At 40.1% G+C, this 23,655-nt stretch overlaps 1 protein-coding gene across 2 annotated transcripts in view; it reads left to right on the forward strand.

Moving 5' to 3' along the window:
• Nucleotides 1-23,213, forward strand: part of FAM114A1 (family with sequence similarity 114 member A1) — a 56,652-nt gene extending 33,439 nt beyond the window's left edge. For both annotated transcript variants that reach the window (XM_082645307.1, XM_082645308.1), the window contains exons 7-13: nucleotides 4,857-4,980; nucleotides 10,002-10,093; nucleotides 12,382-12,543; nucleotides 13,393-13,532; nucleotides 16,095-16,167; nucleotides 20,401-20,454; nucleotides 21,657-23,213. In XM_082645307.1, the coding sequence (XP_082501433.1) occupies nucleotides 4,857-4,980; nucleotides 10,002-10,093; nucleotides 12,382-12,543; nucleotides 13,393-13,532; nucleotides 16,095-16,167; nucleotides 20,401-20,454; nucleotides 21,657-21,758 (747 nt within the window). In that variant the 3' untranslated portion in view covers nucleotides 21,759-23,213. The remainder of the gene's footprint in view (nucleotides 1-4,856; nucleotides 4,981-10,001; nucleotides 10,094-12,381; nucleotides 12,544-13,392; nucleotides 13,533-16,094; nucleotides 16,168-20,400; nucleotides 20,455-21,656) is intronic.
• The last annotated feature ends 442 nt before the right edge of the window (nucleotides 23,214-23,655 follow it).

Below are 23,655 nucleotides of genomic sequence, written 5' to 3' on the forward strand. Positions count from 1 at the left end.
TGTACAAATGCACACAAACCTGGTTTTTCCATAGAAGGAGAGGTTGTCCCTCCACTGGGCAAAATTCATTATTGTTTTGCACTGCTATCAGCTATCTACATTTTAAGGAGTTATAAAATTACTCCCATGGAATCGGAATCCAATAATCTGGTAAAGTGTGATCTGGAAAATGTAGTTTTCCACTAAAGCACAAACTTTTCCCTACAAAAGCAGGGTTTGGGGTCAGACATTATGTGATCAAATGCCACTCAGTAGCTGTATGGTTTTGGACCTGTCTGACCTCAATCTCCTTATCTATGAAATGGGAATGATAATCAACTTTGTAAAATTATTAAAAGAATTAAATGAGATAATCCATGTGAAGCTAGTTGCAGCATGCCTAATACATAATAAACAGTCAATAAACGTTAGCTGCCATTTTATACATACACATGTATATGCATATATAATGTTGATGACATTTTATTTTTATATGCATTCTTATATATACATGTTATTATTGTGTGTGTTGTGTATTATTGTGTGTGTTGAAAACATTACAGGGGAGCATGGCCCCTTGAATCTATCACGGTGGTAGAGAGACATTCCACTCTGGCTAGTTCCAATGCAGGTCTAGCTGTAAAACAGCCCCAGGCCTCTAGAAAAGAGCCCCAAAGGACTGATGTTGCCAGGAAGGCAGTTTGGTCCCTGGAGGGGGGCATTTCCCTCTGTTGGCATACTGCTCCCACAAGCTCTGCTTTCTTTCCCCAGCCTGGAGATTTTTGTAGTTTTCATAGTGAGAAATGCAGAACTTTTTCTTGGCTTAGTAATAATAGTTACTGGGTGTTATAATAAATAGTCCTGAAAATATATGGGTCAAAAACAGTAAGAGTTCTCCTCACTCCTGTGACAGTCCAAGATATGAGTGTCTGGTCAGCAGGCAGCTTTCCAGCATTTAGGGATCCAGAAGCCGGGCTCTGTCCATCTTATGGCTCCACTAGTCCCATCCTAATATTCACAGGCTCCTGGCAAGAATACAAATGGAGACCCTACTGGGATTGTCAAATTTAGCAAATAAAAATACAGGATGACTAACAAAATTTTAACTTTAGATAAACAATGAATACTTTCTTAGTATAAATATGTCCTATGCAATATTTGAGTTATACACTTATACCAAGAAAACATTCATTGTTTATCTGGAATTCAAATTCAGTCAGACCTCCTATATTTTATCTGGCAACCCTGCACATACCAAATATTTAAAAGTTAAAGAGCTTTTGGAAACAAACTGTTAAAATACATTCTGTCATCCTTCCTTGACAAATGTACTTTCATAATGGCCTGGAAGGCCAGGTTCCCATTTAGAATTCTCAGACTCCTCAAATTTTCATATCGCCCTCCTGCCTGCTCTCTTTCCTTTATCTCCAGCTGTCTGTTGCTTCAAGGACCCTCATTGGCACGAGTGAGGATGCCCCAGTTCAAGCACCATCCACATCCCCTGCAAACGGCCACCTTTGTCCATCCCTTGGGCCTAGGAGTGCACACTCCAGTGGATGGTCCCACCATAGGGAATACAGCCTGGGGAAGAGGTCCATACAGATCATGAAAGGGAAACTTCAGTTACCTGGAGAGTGATCTAGAAGTGGGAATGTGGGTTCTCGGTGGGCACATCCCTTTGGCCCTCTGGACTCCCCTATGACCAAGTCTAATGTATTGGATTTCACTCTCCTCTAGGGCCTTGTTGTCTTCTTCATCCCACCAGCATAAGGAGAGAGAATATAGAGGGGACGTTCCCATTTGTTAAAAACTCTAACCCAGAAATGGTACACATCTCGTCTGCTAACATTCCATTGGCTGAAACTTAGACAGGGTGTACAGAATTATAAGGAATCATTACTACCTACTAGATTGATTCTAGGATGGCAACAGACATGGCAACGTGCTGTACTATAAATCTTAAGGAAAACCTAATATTTTTATTGCCATTATACTCAATACTTAACCAAAACAGTAAACAAGAATCCTCAAAATGACACCCCACACCCCCTTTCAGGGAAAAGGTTTACAAGGCAGACTGTTTACCCTTGTGTCCCTGACAACACTTAAGCACAGTGCCAAGCATATAATCAGCATTCCATGAATATTGAGGAGTGCATGATTATTTATTATTTATTATCGGTTTGAAGTAAAGATTTAATGCACATCGTGCTAACATAATGGAATGAACTAGGAGGAAGCAAAAGAGATGCTGTAATAGAAAGATGCTGACCAAAGAGTACTTCACTAAAAAGAACCCTTCCTGGGAGATGCCAAAAGCATAAAACCCCAATGCATTCACTCCTGGAGGATGGCTACCCTCAGAAGACACAGAGAAACCAAGAGGCCCCACATGTGTGTATACTTTTTCACTAAGCATTGTACTTTAACATTTATTCAATTGCCCATTTTTCTTTACTCTGAGAAAAGTGCTGTTTAGAAAATATATCTGAAGCATAAAGATATGATGTGGGCATATCTAGGACCGTGAGCCCTAAACCTGAGTGTATGAGCTGAAATGAAGACTCTGAAGAGGTCAGGGCAGAAGGGAGTGGTGGCGGCCAGCATGCAGGGAGCATTACTTCCACCTGCTGAACTTGGTGCCTAATGGGTTTTGTGTTGATGACTTCCCCCTGAACTTCCTCTCAGAGCCTTGGTGCCCGTTGCATTACGTCCTGATGATGTGCATTAGCAACTTTTAGGGACATGGTGTCTGGCCTTGACGATGCCCTCTTTAACTCTCTCACTCATCTGGACTGCAAGTCTACTACCATAATCAATATGAAAACACAATCCAAAGAGTGTGGCAGCTTCTCTGCTGGCTCTCCCTCCAGAGCAAGTGTTTGACCTGCAGAATGAAAAATTTTAAACCTTACTACTTTATAGTCAGACTTCACTTTTTATATGGTTCTCCTGCACTCTGACCATTTTGGAAATTCAAATGGTCTTCAGATTCACAGAGGTTGACTGACCATCTGTACAAATAATTTTTAAGTGCTTATGAAGGACAGTTTCAAAAGAGGGGTTCTGAAGACAGTGAACAGGGAGCACCAGTTTAAGCATCATCCTCTGTGCAGTATCCCTGCTCACCCTCTCGCCTCCCCAAGGGGCCTTGCAGCCCCCTTGCTGGGAAACCCCCTACTGTCACTACACTCACACCTGGTGTGGCTGTTATATGTTCACATGGGCCTCCCTCCTTGAGACTGTAAGATCTCTGAGAAGAAAAATGTATCTTGTACGCTTTTGTAACCCCAGTACCATAAAACATCTAGCAAGTGTATTAGTATGTATGTCTGTAATATACATACAACTATTTATTTAGATATTTGTTTACATACACTTTTTTATTGAAGTATAGTTGCTTTACAATCTTGTTAAAGTTTGTTTGCTAGTTTGTTAGTTTCAGGTGTACAGCAAAGTGACTCAGTTATTTTTTTCAGATTATATTCCATTATAAGTTATTATAAGATATTAAGTATAATTCCCTGCGCTGTATAGTAAATCTTTGTTGCTCATCTATTTTATATGTAGTAGTTTGTACCTATTAATCCCGTACTCCTCCCTCCCTCTCCCCTTTGGTAACTATAAGTTTGTTTTCTGTCTTACATATATGTTTGTTTACATTATATATATAATTTATTGACCACGATAAATACTCCTGAGTACATCATTTCATCTAACCTTCAAAACAGTCTTTTTAAGGTAGATGCTATAAGTTCTCATTTTAGAGATAAGAGAACTGAGTCACAGAAAGGTTAAGTAAATTACCCAAAGTCACATAATTAATAAGTGGAGAGCTGATATTTGAATCTAGGGTTGACACCAAGGTATGTTTTCAGCCACTATGACAGAAGAGCTGCCACCAACATTTACTTAGCATCTGCTGTTTGCACTTGTGCAATGTTGTTTCATTTATTCCACAAAGGATCACAATGAAGTGTGGCTCTCAGTTTAAAACAGAAAATTTCCTTTGGGTGTATACCCAGAAGTGGAATTGCTGGATCACATGGTAGATCTATTTTTAATTTTTTGAGGAAGCCAAAAACAGGATTTTGAAGAGATATATATGCACTCTCATGTTTATTGTGTTAGTCACAATAGCCAAGATATGGAAACATCCTAAATGCCCATCAACATGAATGGATTAAAAAAGGTGTGAGATATATACACAGTAGAATATTATTCAGCCATGAGAAAGGAGGACATCCTGCCATTTGCGACAACATGGTTGGACCTTGAGCATCTTATGCTAAGTGAGATAAGCATGATATCACTTATATGTGGAATCTCAAAAAAGTCAGACTCATAAAAATCAGTAAAATGGTGGTTAGCAGGGGATTGGGGGGAGGATAAGATAGATGTTACTTAGGGGTACAAACTTGCAAAAGTAGTAAATAAGCCATAGAGATCTAATGTGTAGTATGAGGCATATGGACAACAGTATTGTACTATAATCATCAAACTTGCTAAGAGACAATTTCAATTGTCTCAACCACTAAAAAGAAAGTATAATTATGTAATGTGATAGAGGTGCTAAATATCGCTACAGTGGCAGTCATATTACAATATACACATGTATCAATAACATGTTATACACATTAAATTTATACAATGTTATCTGTCAAATATATTCAATTAAAAACATGAGAAAACTGAGGCCCAAGGAGCTTACGTAACTTACCCAAAGTTGCACAGTTACTAGGCAGTTAAATCCAACATTCAACCCAGTGTTACCTCCCACACCATGTATCACCTGGGAGAACTGGGCACAGCTGTACGTAAACATCATTAATGAGAAGAAAAGATGACAGTTATGCTGACCTATTTCTTTTTTTCAGGTTCAGTCATTTTTAGCATCACTTGATGGAGAGAAGCTGGAAGTCTTAAAAAATGACCTAATTTCCATTAAAGATATCTTTGCAGCCAAAGAATTAGAGAATGAAGAGAATCAGGAAGTGCAAGGTAAAGGAAAATAACCAGTTAAATAGCAAGACAAACGATTGGTACCATCCCTACGAAACTGCTGTTAATAAGCATAGCCTTTTGAACAGGGGAGAATTACTTAATTGAGGTGCTTCTCCTGCTCACTTCCAAACTCTCTGTGCATCTGCTCTTGTTACAGGAGCTGGTCACACATTGACCTATGGTCCTCCTGTCCTTTGGGCGGGAACTCTTGAGTGAGGCACCTTTATTTCTCTGGTGTCCCTGGCATGTCACAAGCACACAGCAAATGCATCTGGTCAAGTGAACAAAGAGCACAGTGCACTCAACAAGGCCCTGAAGACTAGAGTTCATGCTCCAGTGTCTGATTTTTTTACCTGCATGTGGAAGTTGTTGAATGTGGTTGATGTTGATGGTGAGCAGGTCTTTCAATGGATTTCTTTTCATATTTTTCTTCTTCCTTTTAATTTCTGTGGGTAGGAGTTAGGGTGTATTTGTAAGTGGCCTACACTTCACCCAAAAAATAACAAAGGCACACGGTGCATCAAGGCGTGATTTGTCAGGTTTGATTTAGTCAATCACTAAAGTGAGCCAGGTACACAGTCTTCCAGCCAGACAATGACATGACCCCAAGGAGACTAGAACCTATTTTGTGAGAAACAAGGCTTCCTTGAGAGAGGAAAAGAGGTTCCCAAAGTTGGATGTGCTTAATGATTAAGTTGTCCATTTGGGAGCAGAATATAGTAAAGCATTTGCTGTGTACGTGGAGAGTGATTGATGTCATCACCAAGCACTAGACAGTTGTTTCACGTAGGTTACGCTGAAAACTTAAGCAACCTTGGACACACAAGGCTGGTTTCTCCTGGGATCATCTGAAGGATCTTATTTGCAACATTTTCACTACTCACTTGCTATTTGTCCTTGAACAAGTTATACAACCTTTCTGAAATTCAGTATCTTACCTGTAAAATGGAGACAGTGATACCTATTCCTGAGGGCTATTGTAAGGATCAAATTAGATAATATATGCAAAAACATATTACAGAGCCTGGCACACAGAACTGCTCAAAGTGTTAGCTGTTATTATTATTAAAAGTGCTAACACAATTCCAGGAAAGTAGTAAAGATGCAATAAGTGATAACTTTTATTTACAATTGTACTTGTGATAATGTACATGTGTATCATGTACATCACTCTCTGGAAACATTTTGTGCCCAGACGTGTTACATACCTTTAATCAAAGCTCAAACACAAGAGCTCAAATGCTTCAGCCTAGATGCTCAGGGCAAAATTATTCTAAGGATTTGCAAACTGTCTTTTAAATACTATCTCCCGCTTTAGCCCCGCATGCTGACCTTATGTGCCTTCAGTTTAATGAGATTTATGCTCACTGCATCAAAATAGAAGAATCAATTATACTGAAGCATAGGAAAAGGTCAATATCAAAGAGACAGTTGGAGAACAATGTTTTTGAGCATTTGTGTGTTTCTACAAGGTCACAAAGGATGACAATCTTGTCTTTGCTTTAATAATGAAGAAACTAAGATACTAGCTGTCAAAGGTCATGCAGCTAGTATTCTGAACCCAAGATGAACTAATGTAGATGCCTCTTTTCCAGAGTAACAATCACCAAAAAGATGCAGGCTATTTTTCTTCAGTTTATGATGCCTGAGGTAGACCTCTGCCTTATTGGGGGTGTCATTCAGAACGGATAAAAACAGGATCCCAAATTCTCCCTAACATCAAAGAAATATTGTTTCCAGTGTAAGTTAATGCAGTATGGCATCCCCAACTAGTGCAATTTCTTGGAGAGAAAACTTGATTCGATCCTGTTCAATAGAAAATGTTACTACATGTGTTACGTTCCAGTCTTAATATAGAGCTTCAGTAAATGGAGATTTTTGAATATGACCCCCCCAAAAAAATTGAAGTCCTGAACAGCATGCTTAAGAAATGGTAGATTAATCTCTCTTTAAGTGATGGAACCCTGTTACCTCCCATAATATGTCCATTTTCCTAAAGGGCAGCTCCAGATTATCAAAACACAATTACTTTTAATTAACCTAATTTAATAAATAAATGTCATTTAGACACCTAAAGAAGAATGGGAGAGAAGAACAGCAGGGTTGTCATTAAATCAATCCATATGATGGAGTGTTACGACTCCAGAAAGGTGAGGGATTAATTAAAAGCTGTCGAGAGCAATCTCATTAGTGAGGGAGAGCAGACAATCCAGGAGCAAAATTCTGGGAGAAACCACAGCATTCTCATCATATTTTTTCTTGTAAGCACTTGCATTCCTAAAAGCCCCCAACACCTAAATAATGTATTTGGTAGTCTTAGAAAATGTAATAAACTGTCATTTTTAGATAAATTTAATATTGGGCTCCTCTGCATTTAATAACATTAGCTAATGATTTGCATGTTTGTCCTACCAGCGGAGTGTAATTTTATCACACTGCCGTGGGTCTCTAATTTGGTTTACCACTGCTGTGAAAAGATTTTTTAAAGATATTTTCTCTTTTTATTGACTTGGTGAAGATCTTCTCAGCCACACATACAGACCAAGAGTTGTAGTAATAGGTATTCTTTGTTGCAACATTCTTTAACATCTGTTTTTTATTTACGTCCATTTTTCTCTGTGATGATTTTCCTAAAACATTTGTTACAAGTGATTGGTGTATGTCTCTGTCTTATAGAACGAATGCACATTTAAAAGCTGGAGCTACAGAGAGTACGTGTATCCTAATTCAGTGTTGATTACTCCCAAATATTTTTAATCTCCCTATGTTTATATCTTTGTAACACTTAACAGTATAGTTTATATAAAACTCTAGTGTTTACAAAATACTTACACATTTGTTGTATCATTTGCTCCTTACAATAACACTAAAGAGTAGATGGCTGGGTTTTATTATCCTGTATTTACAGAGGAGGAAATGGAGGCTAAGAAGCCCTGTGACTGGCCCCAGGTCACAGAGCCACCAGTGCAGGAGCTGGGGAAGAACCTCCACGTCCTCGGCCTCAGTCCAGGTCTCTTTCTGCCCTGCAGCACTGCCTCACGGAGAGGAGAAGGACCAGGCAGTTTGGAAACGAGACCCCGTGGGAATTGCCCCTCTTACTTTGCCTACCTAGAGAGGATGAGACCAAGATCTCTGCCCAACAGAGACAGAATCTCAGCTTTTGATGCCCTCTCTCTCTCTCTCTCTCTCTCTCTCTCTCATTCTCTCTCTGACTCAGTAGCCCTCCAGCTCTCCCTTTGTACATGTGACTAAAGCCTTCTCATTTTTGAAGGGTCTGTTCAGGCATCACCTCCCCAAGGAAGGTTTCTTAATACCCCTGAGAATTGGATCAAGTGTTGCAGAAGACTGCTCCATCTGAGCACTTGCTTTATGGGTTTTATGATTTGCTTGTATCAGCTTCACTGTGAACAAAGACAGCCATCTCTCCCTCTACCGCAAGGCACATGCCTCCCTCCCCCTGTGGCGGTCACCCTGTCCTCCTTGCTGTCCCTGAGCAAGCCAGGCACACTCCCTCCTGGACTTGACCCTGGCAGTGCCTCTGCCTGGAAGGCTCTTCCCCTGATCTGTGTGGCTCATCCCTCTCCTCCTCTGGGTTATTACTCAAAGGCCATTTTCTCAGCTCCTCTCCATTTGAAATTCCTAACCCCCAGCTGTCCCTATTCCTCTCCCTTGATTTATACTTCTCCATAAAACTTCTCACCTGACATATATGTTTTACTTCTCTAGTTTGTTTATTGACCTGCTCCCCAATGAGAATATATAAATTCTAGGTGATGATAAACTGATTAGGCCAAATTCTTTGAACAAAGACCTACAAGTTATCCTGGCTATCTTCACAAGCTGCTGATTAACCATTTTGTCTCTAAAACAGAAATAAGCACAAGCAGACAAGTGTTAGATACAGTATTTCTCACATAGCTTAATCCTCTCTGAAGCTACTGCCTTCACCCACTAACATAGGCCACGGTATTTTCTTCTCAGAGGGTTTCTGAGATCATGTAATAAGGCCAGATGAATGATGCTTTTATCCTTCCACTACCGCCCCAAACTGGTGATACAATCCATTGTGATATCAATTCTTTAGCACTTATAAGAAACTTTGAAAATGGCCTCAACTTGTAGATACAAACAAGAGATATAATATTGTAACTTTTAAAGATCTCTCCTCTTTATTGCCCACCAATAATATTGTTATTTTTATTTCATGACATATATATATATATATATATAACATGTTATATTATAGATAATCCATATATTAGTATCTATGGTATAATATATTAGTAAATTATTTATTCAATAAATATTCATTTTAGCACCTGTTATGTTCCAGGCACTGTGTTAGATGCTCTGGGTTCAGGAATGAGCAAAACAAATATTGTCTGTATCCTTAGGTAGCTTCCAATCTGAAGGGAAGACATATCATTATGTAATATTGTAGGACCAGGCAGGTGTCCTAGGAAACCGTGGGAAATTTCTCCAGAGATATAATGTTGTTATAAGTATTAAGATATAAGTAGATGATGCATGGAGACTAATTCTGCTTGCTCAGTACTGTAGCTCTGTGGACCTAAAAGGGTACCCTGAGTATCATTAAGGGTTGCAATGCTAAGCATAACAATACTGGAAGTCATAAACACAGTGTTGTCCCAGGGCTCTCAAGCCTGAGAAGGGTCATTCATTTGTTCATTCAGTCATTCAGCAAACAGCTACTGACCACCTATAGCTGTGAACAAGACCAGTAGGTCCCTCCCTGCCCTCATGTGCCCTTCGGGCCAGCCCAGGGGTGCCCCAGGTAGAGCTGCGAGCAGCAAGGCTCCACCAGCCCCTCGCCCAGCTGCAGCCTCGCCTCTGTGCTCATACACGGGCACAGCTCGTCTTTGCCCAGCGGCTGGAGGGCGGGCTGCTGCTGCCCCCACTTATACTCTGACTGCGGGCTGTAAAGTTGGGGGAGCTGCCACATTCTGAAGGATGAAAAATAAATCATGCTTCTTACTTCTGTCATTTTCTATTTCCAGGGATAGAGGAAAAGGGAGAAGAATTTGCTAGCATGCTTACAGAGCTTCTCTTTGAATTGCATGTTGCGGCCACGCCTGACAAACTCAATAAGGTCAGCACCGTATGAATCTCAGTTTTTGCTTGTTGGTTTGTTTTATTTTTAAAAGGTCTCGGTTGTAAACTCCAGAAATCCACCTGAAATAGAAAAACCCCAAGTCCCAGTGGCACATAGAGGGAGGGGAGTCCCAGGTCAGTAATTAAGATTCGAGGAGGCAACACCATGAAATGTGACTGCAGAGAACCTGCTAGGCTGTGTCCTGAGACCTGCGTTTTAGTTGCAGTTTCACTGGTAATTACCTTGTGACCTTGAACAAGTCATTTCTCCTTAAAATAGGGTCTTAGATCAGATCAGTGGTTATCCTCAGCCTACAGGAGGAAAGAAGGTGCGGAATCACCAAAGGGCTTTTTCAAATTCCATCTCCCCTCCCCTCGAAAGTGACATGCCAGCATTAGGCAGAGAAAGCACATCTGCCAGAGCCAGGCCACTCACACAACCCCTCCCACTGGAAAGCTGGTGCTTTGTCGTGTCTAAGACCATCTGAGCTTTCACTGTCTGGGTTCCTCTGAGAGTAACACTGGATGTTTTGCAAGTTCCTACAAGGTCTTGCTATGGCATTTCTTAATGAGGTCACTGATCATTAATTACTTAAAAGTGTCATTTTTCCCATTCTTTCTCTCTCTCTTCTCTTTTCTTTTTTTTGGAATTTTTGAATTTTATTTTATTTATTTTTTTATACAGCAGGTTCTTATTAGTCCTCCATTTTGTACACATCAGTGTATACATGTCAATCCCAGTCTCCCAGTTCATCCCACCACCACCCGCTCTCTTTCTTCTCTTTAGCGATCAGTGGTTGACACAGGTCCTCACTCATCAAGGTGCGTGAGGAAAGGGCAGACTGAGGCAGTGAAGTGGAGAGATGAGCAATTTCTTTATCTCTGATAGAGGTCACTGATTCTGGCAGGTCAGTGACTTGAACACAGCAGGGAAATTGCCTCATTCATCTCCACACAGCACCTGCCGCAGCTCAGAGAGTGTGTGTGGTGCCTCCGAGGTCTCACTGGCTTATTTACATAGGTAAACCTTTGTCCCTAAAAGAGGACACACCAAGCATGGTTTGTTAGGTTTTGTCTCCCCTAATCTTCTCCCCATTAACTTGCCATCAACACCATGACACGTTAAACTTTGACATGCAAGCTTTCAAATGAGAAGTAAGTTTTGCATAAGCTCAGATGCAACTTAAGCAAACAGCTTAAACTATAATATGAAAACTGGTGAGTCTGCCCTTTCAAAATTCAGGGAGTAACAGATAGGGAAGGTGGTTTCTGCTTGTTCAAAAACTTTTAAGGCCACAAGTTGCTCAAACTGCACTCATGTGAAGTGAAACTCATCACAGTTCTTCTCTTGTTCCCACCCCCCGACCCCGCCCTGAGAGCTTCTGGCATGGCTGGAGAGGAACAGAGCCATCTTCATCTTCCGGTGTGGTACATTATTAGGTTCATGAAATATTAAGGGCTTCATGAGACATAGCAGATGAGGAAATTTGCTTTAGCAATGACCCTGGCTAAATTTCATATATATATATATATATATATATATATATATATATATATATATATATATATATGAAATTTTACAGTTGGTCACAAAAAGTGAAAAATATACTATGGCTTTTCCAAAGTGATGGTCATTTTTATTTCTATCTGAGTATCATTTTTTTAAAGATTTTATTTATTTATTTTTTGGCTGCATTGGGTCTTCTGTTGCTGTGCACAGGGTTTCTCTAGTTGCGGTGAGCGGGGGCTAACTCTTTGTTGCGGCGTGAGGGCTTCTCATTGCGGTGGTTTCTCTTGTTGCGGAGCACAGGCTCTAGGCACGCAGGCTTCAGTAGTTGTGGCACATGGACTCAGTAGTTGTGGCTCGCGGGCTCTTAGAGCGCAGGCTCAGTAGTTGTGTCGCACGGGCTTAGTTGCTCTGCGGCATGTGGGATCTTCCTGGACCAGGGCTCGAACCCGTGTTCCCTGCATTGGCAGGCAGATTCTTAACCACTGCGCCACCAGGGAAGCCCTGAGTATCATTTTAGAATGCTTTCCAAAAATTCCTCTGGCCCTGCAGTTATCTCTCCATACATTCTTTCTATTCTGTCCCTTTTTCTTACTGTATTTTTTACCAGAAAGCAACAACAAGGTGTTTCTAAGGAAGTTGAGGAATTGCCCCATCACTCTTTAAACGTACAGAGAACCACCCTTGGCGGTTTAGGATTTGATCCAAGTCATGGGATTGGCTTTTGTGTCTCCATATTTGTACAATAAACATATTGCTTTGGTTGGGGGCCTTTGCAGGCCATGAAAAAAGCTCATGACTGGGTGGAAGAGGATCAAACTGTGGTGCCAGTAGACATGGCCGAAGAGTCAGAGGACAAAACAGAGAAGGAAGAAAAGGAAGAGAAACCTGAAAACCCCGAAGAAGACAAGAAGGAAGAAAGGAAAACTAAGACAGTCGAGGTAAATGCATTACAGATCGTCCGCCTAAAGAGCAGTAATATTATGTTCATTTTATCAATAGCCGAATTTTAAGTGAGGCAAAGCCATTTCATTTTCATTTATACCCTATTCCACACTATAGAAATATGAGTATTAATGTAATAAACACTAAAATTTCTCTATACCAGGACATTTCGTGATTTAGAATAGATATTGTAGCTTTCCTCCATAGCCTTACAGTTATAATTTAAAGGAAAAAAGATATTTAAGAACATAGTTGATTTATCTTTAGGGTAAAATTCCATCATATCAAATTTGTAACCATAACATGTCCTTATGCCCCATAACTAATGAGGTAATTGAAGCTTTTTCCAAAAAAGCATTTCATTGCCACAGTTTTTATTCTGTAGTTTAATAAATTTATATATTCATAATTTATAATCTGCCTATGTTCAAAAATGAGTTTGTAATAACTTCATTTTACATTGAATTTTAATTTTAGAGAAAGTTTCAAATTAGATTGCTCTAAAGAAAAATGTCCACTGAGGTCTGTTCAATTCAGCCACCCTTCCACACGCTTTCATGAGTACCTGTCTGTTGTGTGCCCAGCACTGCTCTGAGAACTGGGGACCCAGCTGTGAAGAAGGCTTGTTATGTCCCTGGGACCTGGTGACACTTCTGTTTTATGGTAGCATTTCCACTTAGAAAAGTCTTAGGTACACCCATTAATCTTTGGGTAAATTTTTTCTGGTCATATTTGTTTTGGGGAATTTTTTTCCAGGAATTATATAATTGTTTTAATGTCACAGGAGTTTTTTAGAAAGCATCTGCCCAATGAATAATTTTCTGACTTGTACTTTTTGCTTTCAGGAAGCATACATGCAGTCCATCGAAAGCCTGGCAGAAGTAACAGCTCGCTGTATTGAGCAGCTTCATAAAGTAGCAGAATTAATTCTTCATGGACAAGAAGAGGAAAAACCAGCTCAGGACCAAGCAAAAGTTCTGATAAAGTAAATGTTACTTTTAATTCTTATTTTTCCAATTTTATGTATACGTGCCATTCAAATGCACACACACACGCACACACACGCATACACCCTCACCTACTAAAGATTCAGATTTCATGTCAACTAATTCCATTGTTCTGTGGTCATCTTAAGAAATAAGGACTCTCTTAAGAAATGAACCAAGTTAGCGAGAACAGTAATAATTAGTTAGACATTCCAGGAATTATTTATGAAGAGATTTAAGGGAAGACACCCTAAATCATTCAGAGCTAAGTGTTTGTTTTAATAGATCAGAATCTTGAAAGTACAGACCTTTGAATATAATTACATTTTCAACATGCCACACAGATAAAAGACACCTTAATGGACCTTCTCAACTAGTTTCACAGAAACATGCAAACACACCCCCACTGTTCCGAGGGACTTACACCAGCTCTGCATATTCTGAATTCTGGCAATGATGGTCACTAACATAAGCCAGTTCACTGTGGATTGCTTTTGCGTGCGTATTTGCTATCATATGTTTATTCTTCAATAAGCTACTATTATTAGTTTAGTGAAATAAAAATGTGTATATATATATATATATAATGTTATACACATGAAAATAGCTGGTATGGAGCGTTCATTAAAATAGTTGATTATGGAGCTGAAGAATAAGTCATTAACTTTTACGCATATGACTGTAAGCTGTGGTATAGAAAATCAGCACAGGTCCAAATGCCCTCTCATTATTATATAGACACAGGAGCCAAAATAAGAGCCTACTAAAAATATATGGGTACACAGACACAGACACACACACACACACACACATACACATCTCAACACATTCACTCACTTGCTAGCTAACTAGTCTTCACTTATTACTACATTTGTCATTGTAGGTTGGGGAGCAAATTTTTGGTGGAAGAACCTTCCAAAAATTCATTATTAGTGTCTCTGATGGCATTTTTCCTCACTTGTACAGATTTGTGATCTAGTGTAGATTTTCATATCTAAACGTGAAAATCGAAGATATTATAAGCACTGCACAATCCTGCCCTTAAAATGCCTACAAAGAATATGTACTTGTCTCGACGTAAAGAAGGAAGAGGAAAGGGCAAAATAGGAAAAGTTTCAAGTATAGAGGAAAACATCTGAGTACTGTTTTATATTTGCATGCTGATTTGAAAGAGGAGGGCTGAAGTCAGAAGTTTCTGAGTATGGAAAGCAGAACCTTACCCTTAGCTCCTGTCTGATTCTCAGCCCCTGATTGTCCCAACCTTACCAAGCTGCTCCAAGCAAAATGTAATAAGGCCTCATATATATCTGCACAATAAGTGCCTTTCCACCCACCTGCCCAAGAACATAGGCAGAACTACTCTTTGCTATCCCTTGGCCTTACTCCTGACCCTTTCTGCAGATAAGTTTTGGATGGTTGGGTGGATGGATGAGTAGTTGGATGGATAGATGAGTGGAAGGAGGGATAGATGGATATAGCTCAACAAACCTGAATACATAGCTTAGACAGAACCCCTATTTATCAGAACGAAACTTGCCTCTACTGACATCACTAGATCTTTTTAACATGTAAGATTCTTAACTTGAAGTTATTGTTTTGCTAATAGCATTTTAATCACTTCCTAAAAGTCATACATACTTATTGTTAAAAAAAATCAGGCAAAATGCACCATTGTTAGGTAGATTGTTTTCAGTTTTTGTCATCATCTATAATGTTAGGACAAACATTGCTTTGTCAAATATTTGTATCTACTTGCATTATTTTCTTGGGGTAAAGTCCTAGGCATGGAATGGCTGGAATAAACATTGGGGTAAAGTTTTGATGTATTTGATGTAAGTCTTAAAAAACATATTCTACAGGATCTTTATTTTGAGGCATCTCATAAAAACATAATCAAGGGCTTCCCTGGTGGCACAGTGGTTGAGAGTCCGCCTGCCGATGCAGGGGACATGGGTTCGTGCCCCGGTCCGGGAAGATCCCACATGCCGCGGAGCGGCTAGGCCCGTGAGCCATGGCCGCTGATCCTGCGCATCTGGAGCCTGTGCTCCGCAACGAGAGAGGCCACAACAGTGAGAGGTCCGCGTACCGCAAAAAAAAAAAACAAAAAAAAAAAATCAAGATATGAAGAGACATCTGAGTTTGAGTTTCTTCATCTATAAAATGGGAATAATAATGGACCCTAATAAGGTCATTATACAGATTAAATGTGATCATGCATATATAAGTATTTAACATAGTACCTCAGTGAATGTTCATTATTATTTTCAAATGAACAATGCTGGAGAAAAGTCCCTTGGCAAGAGTTTTATACCCCTTGTGGAGCTCAAGCCTGGTATTTTCCTGCATATGCTTTTGCTTCGAAAAAGAGATAGGGTGAGAATTAGATTAAACTGTGATTGTGAATCATGGAAGAATACTGAGGAAAACATTTCTACAGAACATCTTCAAACTTGAGTGCCCTTCTTTTAAAGGGAATACTGTATTAATATCAATAATTGTATTAACAATACAATTCTTTTTCTTTATTAAAAATACCCAAATCTCTTTTTTTCTTCTTTCAGATTAACTACTGCAATGTGCAAGGAAGTGGCCTCCTTATCAGAGAAGTTTACAAATTCTTTAACCACTGTTGGGGTAAGATTATGATACTGATTCTTTTTTCACCTTTTTGAGGGGAAGGCCTACAAGGGGCTGTGATATGAAGTGGAGGACACAGTACCTTCTTTGATAGCTCCACAAAGCAGAAGCTCTGCCAGGACATTTGCTAAAACGAGGCCTGAATATCTTCTCTAGCTATAAGCAGCTTAAGGCTCTCATCTGACTGAGTTCTAGCCCTGATACCACCATATCAGACATACAAGGTATTGGGTGGATTTTCAAACCTCTCTGGGCCTCATTCCCTTTATTTGTTCACTAAGGTTCCTTCTATTATTTAACATCTGTGATATATAATTCCACAGTCTCTAGTAAAATAATTCATTTTTAATATTCACATTCACTGTTGCCCTGAAAGCCTATTTTATAAGCCACACAAGACAAAAATGTCTGTGCTTTATTGTTACACTTCAACTTTGACCAAAAGAAAAAAATTTTACCAATCTGTAGAAGTGTTTCTATTCTCGAGGCAACGATTTTGAAAGGTTCAGCATTCATTTGGAGCTATGGCTTCTGGTTATTTTCTTTAGAAATCAGTCATGTTCTGTAACTCAACCTAATGGGATTGGAGAAGACAGTGGCAATTATTCCTTTTCAACCTTTCTACTTTTCCTTTTAAGGCCCTGGATGCAAAGGCAGATGATTCTTTACGTGAGAAATAGCAAGTTTCACTTCCTGTTTTAGCTAGGGTGTTTGGGTTACAAATGTATTAGTTTCCTAGGGCTACCTTGACAAGTACCACACACTGGGTGACTTCAACAACAGAAATGTATTGTCTCACCATTCTGGAGGCTAGAGGTCTGAAAGTAGGGTATTGGCAGAGCCATGCTTCTTCTGAAGCCTCTAGGGAAGGACTCTTCTCTGCCTCTTCCAGCTTCCCAGGCATTCTTTAGCTTGCAGCAGTGTAACCCCAATTTCTTTCTCTATCTTCACATCATCCTCCCTCTGTGTGTGTCTGTGTCCACATTTCCCTCTTCTTATAAGGACAGCGGTCATATTGGATTAAGGTATGACCAGTACAACCTCATCTTATCTAATTGAAACTGCAACACCCTATCTCCATATAAGGTCACAATCTGATATACTGGAGGTTAGGACTTCAACATTTCTCTTTGTAACACAAAGTAACAGAAACAAGCACTAAATAATTTAGACAGAAAGGGGAGCTTATTAAAGGTAGTGGAGGTATATGAGCAGCCGTGGGGGACCCATCACCGGAGCTCATGTACCTTCTCTCTAAAGTGTTGTTATTAATGTGACTCAACTACAGCAGTTCCTAGTTCTCTCCATTCAAATTCCAGGATCCTGGGTGAGAAGGTTTGAAAGGCTCAGATATGCATCTTGGTGTCTCCAGTAGTGATGAGGACAGGGCCATATCATGTAGACCTACTTTGCTGCTGGGGTACACCTCTTCCCACCCCCACCCCAGGCAAAGAGCAGTTCTCAGAAAACACAAAAATGATTGTGGACTGGGCTGTCCGAGTTGTGTGCCTCTCAGACTTCTGTAAGTGGCTTAGTTGATAAAGGATGAGCTACATACCAACTATTCATTCTGCTGTCAAAGAATATGGTTTGCTTCTCCTATTTTGTAAAAGACCGGCTTTTATATTTGTCTAATTTCAGGCCTTCAGCAATAGAGCTTCACTGTAAACAGGCAGAGTGAAGGGGGAGGGTAGAAGCTCATTGATAGGATAGGCTTGATAAAATACATTTATGTGATTGGCATCATCTAAGTTAACTGATGCCCATGGACTTTGGTGTAACTGCTAGATTTACAGAGAGGTGTGAGCTCTTAATCAGGATGGAATGACCTTGGCGACTCAGCTTCCCAAGGCTCTACTGTACCCTCTTCTCACTCTTTCCAGTTTACTACCTGAGAAACTGAGTCTCAGAAGGGTGAACGATTCACCCAGTTGACTCAACTCCCAGTTGGCTGCCCATCAGACAAAGCAGACAGATAGCTAACTGTTTGGTTCTCTACGGTTGCCTAGTGATGAGGATGTATATGTCTGTGTCTATGTGTGTTATATGTTTTATATGATTCATGTTAAACATTAATTAATTTATGTTAGTGGGTAATATTCATGGTATTGCTTTCCATTCCCTTTAATGTATTGTATTCCAGCACAGTGCTTCTCAAACCTTAATGTGCAAGCAAATAACCTAGAGAGTTTATTAAATGCAGATTTTGATTCAGTGGGTCTAGGATGAGGACTGAGATTCTGCATTTCTAACAAACTCCCAAGTGGTAACAGTGCTCCTAATTCATATCCTACATTTTGAGGAGCAAAGCTCTAGCAGATAAGTGTGTACTTGAATGAATACACACACATAAAATACACACACACAGGGCTTCCCTGGTGGCGCAGTGGTTGAGAGTCTGCCTGCCGATGCAGGGGACATGGGTTCGTGCCCCGGTCCGGGAAGATCCCACATGCCACGGAGCGGCTGGGCCCGTGACCCATGGCCACTGAGGCTGCGCGTCCGGAGCCTGTGCTCCGCAACAGGAGAGGCCACAACAGTGAGAGGCCCGCATACCACAAAAAAAAAAAGAAAAAAGAAAAAAATACACACACACACACACTTATGTCCAAATGTTTATATGAACAAAATCAGGAACACACAGATTATTGTTTGGAGAAAGAAAAATCCAAATCTAAATGGAGTTTACTGAAATACCATCTCACTACAACAGTACCTCTCATCTTGTGCTGTGATGAATCATTCACATCGTCATTGTTTGTATTCTCTAAAAGAGCCATTATTCATAACTTGAAGTTAATGAGTGTATATTGCTCTCCAGACTCTATTTAAATTGCTTGCACATCTCATTGATTCTGAAAACCAATGCCATTTTATTGCCCTCATTTTGATTATATTTTAGAGGTTTATTGATAATCAAATAAACATGAAAGCAAACCATAATGGATTTTCTGGTTACTTACTAAAATGACTGGGTTTTTAAAGAGTTTTTTCCCAAGACTCCATTCTGGTTTCCCCAGTAGGACATTACTTAGCCCTCGGTAGAGTAATGTCAGTGAAAGTGGGGTGCTCTGGGAAGAAATAGTTCATTTATACACTTTTGTTTGCCATAAAGTCTTTCAAGTACAGTGAGAGAAAGCAGCCTATTAAGATTGCCCTCTTCTTTCTAGTCCCTGTAATTATTTATTGTCTAAGAGTGGATTGAACATTTTAGATAGAGAAGACTGGACATAATAATAACGGTGACATGAACACTAACTCCCACTTTTTGAACACCTACTTAATATCAGGTTCTGCTTTCCATGTTTTGCAAACTGGGATATGCTGACCTGTTTGCAAGTTATATTTAAGAGTGTTTTAACTTTACTGCCAACCTTGAAAACACACCCTATAACCAAGTACCTGTGTTTGCATTTAAAAGAAAAAAGACTACAGACCAGGGCTGGAGCTAGCATAGGCAAGTAAAGGTACTTAACATGTCTACCAAATTTAAGGGGACTCCCCCCCACAAAAAGAGACAAAGAAACAACCCCAGTCATCTAGATAGATATTTTAATGCAGTATTTTAAAAATCAAAATTAACACCAAAAAATCATGATGAACAAAATATCAAAATTTTAAATAAAGACTGAATCCGACCCTGTACAACTCAACCTCACTCACCTCCCCCTAATCCCAGACCTGCTACGAGCTTTAAATAGTTTAAAAGGTCTGAGTGTAAATTTCTAGCTACATGACCTTAAGCAAGTTACTCAACCTTCCTGATTCCTATTTTCTCATCTTTATTTTTTTTAATTTTTTTATTAAGATTTTTTTTGATGTGGACCATTTTTAAAGTCTTTATTGAATTTGTTACAATATTGCTTCTGTTTTATATTTTGGTTCCTTGGCGGCAAGGCATGTGGGATCTTAGCTCCCCAACCAGGGATTGAACACGCACCCCCTGCACTGGCAGGCGAAGTCTTAACCACTGGACTGCCAGGGACGTCCCCTATTTTCTCATCTTTAAATCGGGGTTATCATGGTACCTACCTACCTCCTAAGATTTCTGTCGAAATTAAATGATCGTGTAGGGGAAGCACCAAATATGAAGCCTTGTCTGTAGTAAGCATTCCACTTCTCCCCTTCTTCTCTAAGAGATTCCTCAACAAAGCCAGCATCTACATTTTCTGGGACAAGCCTTGGAGTACGAGCACCTAATCTGTCAATTTCATCCTTTTGATTCCACAGAGCAACAAGAAGGCTGAGGTCCTTAACCCCATGATCAATAGTGTATTGTTAGAGGTAAGTGGCCTCCTGGAGAGAAAGTGCTTCTGAATCAAAGCAAATGTTAGAGCTACATTTTTTTTTCTCCCAGGCAGCAAGTGTTATTGCAATTCTAAATTTTATCGTCTACAGTCTTTTTTGAGTACATTTGTGTAGTTAAACCATCTGTAAACCCTCGGGTGAAGCAGCAGTACCTCATTTTCAAGAATTCTGATTATAAAGAGAAATGCTAAGCTCGCATGTTATTTCTGTCGCTGTTTCCCCCGACAGAAGCACATTTCTGCTGCCAAGTTTGACACCAGATTCAACACTGTGATAATTGGCTGCAATGAGGGGTTCTTGCTCAGTGGTGATTTTCATAAAAATGGGCACTTCCCTCCATTTACATAACCTTGAGTTTAGCTGGGTCTAAGCTCCAGACTGGCAAAAATGACAAGTAGAATGTTTAGCATCTGCCCGTTCAGTGACCAGAGGCAAGATCCTCTGTGACCACTCACTCCGTGGCCTGCCCACCCATCAGGACATTGTAACATGGACATGCAGCTGCCCCGTACAGCTGTGGCTTTGCCAGAAGTAATGATGTAAAATCGAAGAAAAGAAGCCCAGGAGGCCTCATTCTTGACTCAGAGGCACTGTGTTCCACCTGTGATTAGTGGGGGAAAACCTATTAGGGACCAACTCTAAGGAACTGGCACATCTGTAGCCCCAGGGCACCCCACTGAAGCCACAAGGTGTTGACAAGTTGAGTTTGCACATGGGCAATGCATATACAGTAGTTTCTTGCTGTCTGAAGTACCTGTCAAATGCAAAATTTGGAAATTAAAAAAGTCAGGGAGGGCTACCTATGTATTTATAGCAATGCGTTTAGGAATTGGGTCTTATCATTAAGGGAAACTACCAAGGTACAAGAATAACAATGTGGTGACAACAAATGTTATTGTTTAAGACACAGTCACAGAGGGGGATAGAGTTGACAAGAAGAGACAAGGAACCATAGAGGCAGGCTCTGGAGGACACAGCTAAGAGGAAACCCAGGCAGTCAGAGGCAGAATAGAAACATCCAAAGAAATGTGTTTACATCTTTTTTAAGCACCAACATTAAAAGAAAAATATTCTAAAATAGTGTGGGATATGAGGAGAAGGAACATTATCAAATGGGAGGAATTGTCAAGCTGGAACTCTGACAATAACCCTCCAACCACAATTTTCTCCCTTCATAGGGCTGCAATAGCACCACATACATACAGGATGCCTTCCAGCTGCTGCTGCCTGTCCTGCAGGTTTCACACATCCAGACCAGTCGTTCCAAAGCACAGCCATGACCTGGCCAGACTCCATCTAGTTAAAGGAAACAACAGGCCCTGTTGCTCTGATATATACCATTTCATGGAATGTTTTCGACGCATCTGACCACAGATGCCTGTTTGGAGACACTACAAGCAATTTTGCACAGACAGATTGAGAATGCAAGTTCAAAGACAATATCATTTCTCTTAATGTATATGGTTGTTTTTACAAGTAATTATGTTTCCTTTATGTTAATTTAAATTTACATGGCTTTGTATTAATAATTTCCTTTATCTGGAGTTCACTCAAAATATTCACTTCTATTTTCCTGGTCAAGCATGTTGTATTTGGAAATTCATGGGCAGACCCAAGACTTTAAATTTCCACTTTTAAATTTCCCATTTTTATAGTATGACTTAAAATCAATTCTTATCCTAAACTTAGTTTTGTTATATTAATGCCACCTTCAGAGATAACACTACTCATAGATATTACCTATTATGGTGAAAGAGGAACGTAAGTATCTGTTTATAGTCATGTATTCTCAGAACAAGCATTTATTGAGCTCCTACTGTGTGCTCACAATAGAGGAACATGATCTCACCCCAGTAGAGACAGATATTCTGAGAGAGGATTTATAATAATTCTTTAAATGCTTTAAAATACTACTAACTTTTCTAAACCCTAAAAAATTTGAAGAACAAGGTAAATTAGTGTTTTTTTTAAATGTTCTACCCTTCAACTGATTGTACTTTTTTATCCCAAACTTTACATATGGGATGAAAATACATATGAAACGGGATACTAAAGAATATTTTGTTTAAAATTGAATCCTTGTGACCATAAGTACATAATAGCACAATCATAAAGCTTGTAAGTATTCAGATAGAAAATTAAGGGAATTACAACAGAGTAGACCCCCAGGACTGCATTTTTAAATCTACTACAGTTGAGTCAAGGTGTTCCATGAATACACAGATCACACTCGCCAATGGCAAATGTAATGATTGCTTCTAAAGACAGAAAATGCTGATGTGTGGATGACTAAATGGTCACAATCCAGGAGGCTGCACAGAAGACCCTGCGGCCAGGAGAGGCCTTGTCAATGGGCATTTCTCGCCCCGAGCCCCAGATGGTCACTCTGGGGAGGGGTCCTGTACAATGTTCCTATCTGGGAGCCCCACTGACGTCCCTCCAGGTACTGTCACAAGGTGTCTTGCACAGTGGCTCTCTCCAGGCCAAATGAAGCCTATACTTTTGCCAGGGTGAAAAAATCCCTCATTCACTTTTGGTTTTATTCCCCTGATAGAGTTCCATACAGGCAAAGTAGGGATATTTTCACATCATCCTACTTCTCAGCATTTTAGTTTCCAATATTCTGCATTTCATTTGTGTATCTCCTGAAACAACGAAATGGAAAATATAAGAATTTATAATCTGGAAAAAAAATTCTCTGAGGAATCAATTAAAGCTGGGTTTTCCTACTTGGTTTTTTTTGTTGTTGTTGTTTTTGTTTTTGGCTGCTTTGGGTCTTTGTTGCTGTGCGCGGGCTTTCTCTAGCTGTGGCGAGCGGGCGCTACTCTTCATTGTGGTTCGCGGGCTTCTCATTGTGGTGGCTTCTCTTGTTGCGGAGCATGGGCTCTAGGCACTCAGGCTTCAGTAGTTGTGGCACACGGGCTCGGTAGTTGTGGCTCGCGGGCCCTAGAGTATGCGGGCTTCGGTAGTTGTGGCGCACGGGCTTCGTTGCTCTGCGGCATGTGGGATCTTCCCAGACCAGGGATCGAATCCGTGTCCCCTGCATTGGCAGGCAGATTCTTAACCACTGAGCCACCAGGGAAGTCCCCCTACTTGCTTTTTGATTGCCTGAAATGTTTCTGCTATTCAGTCTAGAGAACAATTAACTCATGAAAGTGTTCCATTTGCCTCATCATA

This window comes from Mesoplodon mirus (genome assembly GCF_964341445.2).
Source record: "Mesoplodon mirus genome assembly, chromosome: 2".
Classification (NCBI taxonomy): Eukaryota; Metazoa; Chordata; class Mammalia; order Artiodactyla; family Ziphiidae; genus Mesoplodon; species Mesoplodon mirus.